The 8,230-nt window shown below is 48.9% G+C and overlaps 2 protein-coding genes across 2 annotated transcripts; both read right to left on the bottom strand.

Annotated features, from left to right (window-relative positions):
* Positions 1–647: 647 nt before the first annotated feature.
* On the bottom strand, positions 648–2,048 carry TMEM230 (transmembrane protein 230). The gene is made up of 3 exons (XM_010182145.1): positions 1,919–2,048; positions 1,583–1,705; positions 648–788 (listed from the first exon to the last, which is right to left on the bottom strand). The coding sequence occupies exons 1-3, from the start codon at positions 2,015–2,017 to the stop codon at positions 648–650; spliced, it is 363 nt and encodes a 120-aa protein (XP_010180447.1). The 5' UTR covers positions 2,018–2,048.
* Positions 2,049–6,481: 4,433 nt separating this feature from the next.
* On the bottom strand, positions 6,482–8,164 carry PCNA (proliferating cell nuclear antigen; the record flags this gene model as incomplete). Its single annotated transcript, XM_010182146.1, has 5 exons — positions 6,482–6,831; positions 6,963–7,086; positions 7,241–7,435; positions 7,584–7,651; positions 8,067–8,164. Coding segments are annotated over 5 exons (568 nt in total), but the record flags the coding sequence as incomplete, so codon positions are not given.
* Between the last annotated feature and the right edge of the window lie 66 nt (positions 8,165–8,230).

The raw sequence follows: 8,230 nt of genomic DNA, 5'->3' as shown, positions 1-8,230 counted from the left end.
GCAGGAATTCTTTTAAAGGATCAGATTTTGCCAAAAGAAACAGCTTCTGAAGGATGCGTTTGCTGAGTAAAGCAGCTTGGTCAGTCTGACAAGAGGGGCTGTGCAGCAAATACACGACGTGTAAATTATTTCATGTGAGTGCATTCCCCCCCCCCACGCACATCCAACTCCAGACAAGCACAGGACAAGCGGATTGGGAGCATTTCTGAAAGACAGGGAGCAAAAGGAGAAGTTTGGCTGCAAAGGTAAAGCCAACGATAACCACAGCCTCACTGGAAACTAAAATTAACTCTAGAAAACAATTAGAAAAAACAAGTATCTTCACTGCTGAAACCAGCTCATCTATTTTGGGATAATTGCTAGGATTGCCTTGCCCAAGAAGAACTTCTTACAAGCAACCAGCAGTACGTAACCAAAAGAGGAAAAACACAATACATCACATGTTCCTCCCACCTGATGTCGCAATCCTTTTGGTCAATTCTGTGTTCAAGCCCACACCCCCCAAACAAAAACCCTGCAACACCTCAAAACCAGGAACTGGCACCTTGTGATGTGCTTCACCTACAACCTCCCGGGCTCCCTCCGCTATGCAGGGTACCAACAGCTCTTACCACCAACCTAACTATAAATGCCATGAAATACAGTGCTCAGTCGTCGAAATCCGGGATGTCGTCGTAGGAGTAGCCCCGGTAGCCTTTGGACGCGTAGTACGCGATGCGCAGGTGGTAGAAGCCCGGGAGAAACACCAGGATGCCAATGATGAGCACGGGGATGGCGCGGTCCGTTCCCTGCGGCGGAGAGGAGAGATTTGCAGGTGTAAAAAGAAATCCTTTCTGGCTGACAGAAATGAAAAACTCATTTTAAATCAGAAATGTCTCTGTTTTCTTCAGGCTGAGCTCTAATTGCTCCCCCTGGTCTGGCATCTCCTTCTCCCTGCAGGAAACCCTCAACTGAACTCAGCAGATAGGAGAGGTGCCACCTCCTAACGCCCATCGCGTTACAGAACTGCCAGCCACAGCCTGGGGCTGCGCTGTGGCTGTGAGCTGGGATATCTGCACCTGGACGGCTTCCGATACAGCCCAAACGCTGCTCCTTCCACTGAGATAAGCAACGGCTGCCAACGGCCACTAATTCCATACGGCATGAGGTGAAGGGGAGAGCACGACAGAGGGGAGCACCGGCTCAGCTACAGCACCAGATCCCCTTTCAATGGATCAGAACTGCAGAGAGAGGAGAAACGCGGTGCTGCGTCCTGCACAGGAGCTTGGGATCCCTCACAGGAGTTCCCAGATCTTCACCAGGAGAACGCTGATCCCAGCGCTCAGGTTTTCCAGGTGCAGCAACAAAACGAACCCGCACCCCAGGCAGGACAAACTCAGCCCTCCCTGGCAGAGCCCCAGTCCTGCTATGAACCTGCTCCAGCCTCAATAACCAAAGCCATCAGAGGGCTGTGCTGCCAGAGGAAGGGCTGTCAGCAAACACCTCCTGCTCCGAATTTCTACACCCAACGTGACAATTCATGGCTGGTTTTGAGGCACAGGGCAAGCAACGCAAACCCCCGAAGTGTAATCAGGCCACTTACGCCTTTGCTGATGTATCCTGCCAGGAGGAGCGCTGCTATGACGATGAGGAAGGTCCCGATCATGAAGAGCACAACAGCCAGCGCAATTGCCTTGTAGGGGATTTTGGGGGGGCTCTTCTTGAACTGGATGGAAAAACCAAACATTAAAAACAGCGTAACTGGGCACAGTTCCCCTCCCAGTGTGGCAGAGGTGCAGACCCCACAGCCAGCAGAGGACAAACTGCTGCTGAGCTGGAGCTGAACACAGAAGCAGCCTCCCGTGCAAAGCTACAGCGGATTTTCCTGGCAGTTTACAGTCCAAAACAGCAGAAAGAGGTTTTCTTCCCCACTTGTTACCTGCAGGTCAATGTATCCATCGTCAGTGCTGGAGAGCTTGGAATACTTGACTTTGCTACTGGGAATCCCAGCAGACAGGTTCGTGCGTGACGGCATCATTCCAGGGAAGCCTGGGCATCAGCTAGAACCTGGAGAGCAAACCAAATCCGAGCAAACTGGACCACGGGGTCTGAGACACACGGATCGAGTTTGAGAGAAACTAAAGTCTGCTCTAACTAAAGGTGTCTGTTCTTTCTCATACATTAAAATGTTTTCAAACAAGAACAACATTGCAGAATAAAACAAGGTATGAACCAGCTCTCATTTCACAAGGAGGTCGCTCTTCCAGCAGGGAGATGCCTGAGCTCCAGCTATTTCCAAACAGGGACACGAGCAAATAACCCCAACCAGAACTGAACAAAGCAGCTTTTCAACCAGCCGGATATTTTGCAAGAGACCCATTTTGCAGAAACCACCCACTGGAAACGAGTGAAACGGAGCTGTCCTTCCCGAGACGGCTCCAGCTGTGACTCAGAGGGAGCATCAGGAGGGGATGGAGCGGTCAGACGGTGAGGTAACCAAAAAACCTGCAAAAAGTGAAGGTCACTCCTCTGCCCGGCTGCGAGGAGGCGGCGCTCAGGGCAGAGCTTTATTTAGTCCTGCCAAAGCCATACCCTGCAATTCTCCACGCTGGGGAGCCAAGCCCTGCGGTTTTGGGCAGTCCTGAGCAGAGGAAGCTTTATTCTGCACCTTGGAGCCCAAATTTTTGGGACTGGGAGCCTGGATCCACCTTTCCAACACCCCAAATCGCTGCAGAGCCATTTCGTGGGGTCCGATAACTCCTCCCAGCAGCACCAACGTGCTGGGGTCTGCTCACCCACAGCCCCAAACCTGCACCCGCAGCCCCAGCCTGCGCCCCAGCCCAGCAGCCAGGCAGAAAACGGCTTCACACTTTCCAACCTCAATGGCTTTTTTATTTCCTGAGAAAGCACGGAGTAAAGAAAACAAACACACAAGTTGTAACAGGAAGGGACAAAGCCGCTTCTTCCATAACACTACCTGGCACCAGCATCCCCTCAAATATTCAGTCTCCACTTGAACTGAAATCCTTTGTCTCCCTCTTGCTCTTAAGCCATTTTTCCTCTTGCAATCCTCTCCTCGCTACTCGCCACATCTCCCTGCCATCACGTTTGTTCCTCCTGCACTAAATTTGACTTCTAACAAATCCACACATCTGAAATGTGCCAGATTTCCCAGTTCTGCCCCATTTTACTTTCAGGTACCACAGGACTTCTTACTGACTTGTCCCATTACTTACCAGGCTATTCCTAGTGGCTTCCTAGGAATTATTTCCAATTTGCACTTGTATACATTGCCCTGCCTTTCCCATTAACAACAAAAACCAGGCAATTAATGACAAATTTTAAAAAAGAGATATTAAAATACTCAAATCTCATGTTAAAGCCCACTAAGCTTCACTCTCCTTGTGCTCTACCTTGGTTCAAGGTGAGAAACAAGCTCAGCGCTGCCTCTTTAAGAGGCAAATAACGTGAATTATGAGCATTATTCACCATTTTTCTGACACAACGCGCTACGTTCGTGTTTTAAACACAAACCCCGCACTGCCTGGGGGAAAGCAGAGCCCTGGCTCACAAGGGGGGAGCTTGCCAGTAAACGCAAACACAGCACTTGGAGCCAAAATCCTGTTTATCGCCTACAAAAAGAGCAATGATTTTCCTCCCCTCTCTGCCCAGGAATAAGGAAGGAAGGGAAATGTCATTTCCTGCCCTTTGGGGAGCGCGGACCTCGCACCCAACGCCACGAACACCCCCGACTCCCCCCCCAGCCCTGAAATGGTTTCTCTGCCCAACAGGAAGTTCCAAAATGTCTGGGAACTGCCCCAAAACGGCACACCCGGCCTCCCCCACCCTCAGCATCGGGATAAACGCAGGCAAAGGCCGTTACCTGCTCCCTGCGCTGCCGGGCGAAGCCATCGCTCCCGCGGCCGCGTCTCTTCCCGCTGCTCCGCCAACCCAGGAAGTTGATCGTCATGGCCGCCTTTTCCTTCCAGGTTACGGCCGCGGCCTCTCGCTGGCTCCGCTCGGGGCTATTTTCAGCCCCTGGCTCCAGCCCAGCAGCCGGAATCGCAGCGGCTTTGGGCCGGCACCGACCACGGCCTGGGCCCCGGGGTTGGCACCGACCGCGGCCTGGTGACCCAGGCCCACAAGGCCCACAGGGGCCAAGCTGCCCCCTCAGGGCCACGGTCGTGATCAAGCAGCTTCCTACACATCGCCCTGACACGTACTTTAAAATAAATGGGATTTTCTAAAGGGAGAGCTGGACAGAAAGAGCTGTCGGACACAGCACAGCCCTCTACCAGGGCTAAGGATGTGACAAAGCTGCAGCCAGAAAATAGGAGCACCTGGAAAATTGTTTCCACATCAGCTGAGGATCTGCTTCCTGCCACTGCTCCAGACAAGGAAACTGCAGGAAGTTAATAAAATATGCACGGATTTAGAGCCTGAAAAACCCCATCTCCTTGAATTTCAAAGACTTCTCCCACCTCCTTTCTTATTTCTTTTCATCTGCCTTAAGAGTAAACTTCAAAAGCTTACTTTTACAAACCTGGAGAAACACACACAGCATTTACTAAGCCTTCATAGCTTTTTTTCTTCTTGAGAGGGAATGCGTGTGCGCGCGTGTGTTTGAGGGATGTTTTGTTTTTAAAAAGGGAACATTTTGAGTACTTGGGTATGGCAACAGGGAAGTAAACATTCACCCTCCTGAAGGATTTATCCCGCAAGCTGAAACACAAGTGCGTAGATACAGCTGTTAAAATAAGCAATTAATCCATTTGGCTTAATTTTACAGCATGCTTAAGAGTAGAACAGCAGAGGGGTTGGTAATCCCCACTGCAGCAGGGGGGCCACACCAAAAAATTTGCTTTATGCACATCACTGAAACCAGAATCCTTCCCTGTTTCAACATCAGAGATCTTCGATCCTTCACAGCAGCACATATTTACTTGTTTACTTGCTGTATTTGTGGGTACAATGGCAAAAAAACCTGTGAAGCATCACATTTAGAGGGGAAAAAAGCTGCCTGGATATTTAAGGTATCCACTCTGGGGAGTAACTCAGCAGTTGCTGAAAAACTTCAGGGCAGCTTTTGGGGTTTTTTTTTTTTAAAGGCACTAAATTAATAATTTTAATCATTGAGCTTAAGTCACTTAACTCAAGAGAATAAATTGGGCATGCTCTGGGGACAAAGCCCAATATGGGAGCTGCAAACCATGCAGGGAGCCACCTGCATCACAGTGAGGGAAACCACAGCCTAAAGCATCTCTGCCAGTAAGAGACTGCTGCCAGCAACGAGGAATCCAGGGCAGGGGCATTCAGAAACCCCTTCCCCTGCTTTGAGCAGGGAGCAGCTCCTACCCAGATGGCAGCCGTATCATTCTGACACAGCAGAATTTGTTCCTTAGCCGGTGCTGCCACCGTGTGAAATTCTCCTGATAAATCAGTTGGGTTTGACGTGGCTCAGGGCACTCGAGTTGCTCATGGGGGCAGCAAGCAGCCTCCTAAAAAAATAAGTGTACCCACAGCAGCTGGGAGGCTGTAAGCAGTGCTTACCACACCAACTGAGTTGCTTGGCAGTGTTTCTTCATTCGTGACAAAGTGGAGTCACCAATTCCAGATGAGGTCAAGGATTCGTGGCCAGTTGGCAGTGATACAGCAAGCAAAGAAAAAGATACCACAGTAGCTGCCTGAAGTTGTTTTCAAAGCCTGCTTTTCATGATCAAACTTCCTAGCAATAATATATATGAACATGATGGCAAATACCCTGCGTAAGAGGAATTGCTGGTGAGTGCACCACATTTGTCAATGGAGGGTGCAAGGCGTGGGACAGAGGCACCCAGTGAATGCAGCGTGCACAGAGCGGCTGAGCAGCAGTTTAACACCAGGAACACAGAAACAGCAGAGCCAAAAATCAAGAAGGGTTCACAAAGCTGCCACGCCAGGGAACCTGCAGTCACCACTGCACCACAGTGAGTGCCAACACACCCAGACATCAGCGACAGGACAGTCCCTGCTGCCAGTGACAGGACAGTCCCGGCCAGGGGCAGCTCTGGCATCGGCCAAAGGTGCATGTAAAGCAAAACCTGTTTCACAAACCTCCTCTGCTTAAAGGAAACAGCACCAGGGAGCCATCAGTGATTCAGTTACCGCACCTTCCATTCCAACACATCTGAGCCAGCAAAGCAGAAGCTGGAGGAAAAAAAACCTGCACCTTTTTGCCTGTTGTAGTTCCTCTGAAGAAGGACCTAGGGTCACAGTTTGACAAAGCACTGATTCATCCGTCCACATTTAAACAGGATAAACCCCATGAAATTATATTCTTTATTTCCATTTTCCAAGTTTCAGTTAGAATACCAGCTTCAAAAATAAATGGATGAAGTAAGGTCGTATAAACTCATGGCATAACTGAACAGCAACCCTAGCAACTACGGCTCCACAGGCGAAACTCTAGGAAACATCGTCTTTACTCGAGTTAAATATTGCAGCCCTTCTCTAACAGATTGAAAAGAGTAAGACATTTCACCTTCAGAGAGCATCTAAGAGATTACTGGAAGTACAGGAATAGACTAGAAAAACAATTTCCTATTTCAAATGACACCAGTATAGCAAAATAGTAAGTTGAATAATATTTACAAAGATATCTACACATCACGCCTAACAGTGCTCATATGATGCCCCAAAGCACTGAAATTGCTAAAAACACCATTTCCTTCTCCAATTCAGTTGTGCCTTCCAAAAAGCTGACCACATCTCCCCCTCAGTCCTACTCCCATTAAGAGCCTTCTTGTTGGTCTTCAATCTTTGGAGCCAGGTAGTATTTTAAGTGTCCCATGTCAGCAATCTTGTACTCCACAACTGGCAAAGGGAAAAGAAAGAGAGGATTCAGAAGGTTCTGCAGAAAAGCCGTTCAACCCAGAGCTCCTCATGCAGTTCTAAGGTGGCAGCAGGTGACAAGGACATTTTCAAGGAGAGCTGCTGGTACTTACCAAGAGGAACGTCTGCGGACATGCTGAGTGTCACCGTAGGCGACAGGGGAGTGGCTTTGGTAAAGAAGTTCAAGTACCGCAGAGCGAAGGTCAACTGGACTGGCTCGTTCATCTCTATTGTCACCTAGAAAACCAGCAGCCAGGTCAGACCCCAATAAATCCACATCTAGAAATCAGAGAAATACACGACCCAATCCTCCAGCAGGTCAGAAAATCAGTCGTACCAATAAAAACCTCCACACCAAGGACACCACAGCAACCACGACCACTTAACTTACAGCTTCCTCCTCTTTATCCACGTTACTGGTCTGCGACAGCTTGATGTTTCCATTTCCCAGCTCTCCATTAGCTGAAAATTTCACACCGTCTTTCGCACAGGAGATGACAACCGCATCGCCGATGTGGCTGAGGTCCCTACAGATGCGTGCGAATTCAGCAGAAGGCATTTTCACTACACAGCTGTATTCTTGTTCCTGTGAAGGAAGTGTCACAATTAACCCAATTAACCTTCTACCAAGGTAACACTTGAGCTTATCCAGTATTACCAGATGAAGTTACGTTACAAGCTCAAACTCTTCAGTCTGATGTGAGCACAGGTCAGTTACTGGAGCCACTACTCACTGGAATTCCAAGCTGCTCCACGTCGAGGTCCATCAGCTTCATCTCATAATCAGAAACCTTTTCCTGATCTAAGGAAACAAAGCATAGGTTGACCAAATGTTTCCAGTAAGTTACTGTAGATTTAAGTTTTGCTCCTTTTTCCAACCCCCTCAAGTAAAAGCACCTCAATTGTAACAATAAGATCCTACTTGTTTATTAAAGATCAAAGTCTGGAGGTATCTAAACAACATTTTGTAGGCTGCAAAGTAACAGCACCCTGCCAAGACAATCTGTATGGGGCCTGAAGAGGAGTCCTTCTCTAACAGTATTGGTCAAGCTGACCAGGCTTACATCTCCAGACTGTTTCAAGAATTTAAGTATCAGATGACCCCTGCCATCTCTGAAGTATTTATTGTCAATTCCTCCCCCCCTGCATCTGCACGGTTTACAAAGACTACCTAAAGATACCACGGTAACAAATGAGCTCCCAGATCTAACACTCACTTGGTGCTTCAAACACTAGAGCCAATGTATCCGCATTGTCTTCTGCTCGGAGAGTTATGATGTCTTCGTTTCCTGCACATTTCAGTATTTTGGACATGCTGGGTGGGGGGGAAGAAGAGGGTAGGGTCAGTCCCAGGGTTACACACAGAGCAGGAACCTCAGCC

Source organism: Mesitornis unicolor, unplaced genomic scaffold (assembly GCF_000695765.1).
Source record: "Mesitornis unicolor isolate BGI_N332 unplaced genomic scaffold, ASM69576v1 scaffold48323, whole genome shotgun sequence".
NCBI classification, from domain to species: Eukaryota; Metazoa; Chordata; class Aves; order Mesitornithiformes; family Mesitornithidae; genus Mesitornis; species Mesitornis unicolor.
Note: the sequence above shows the minus strand (reverse complement) of the source record. Positions and strands in the feature narration are given on the sequence as shown.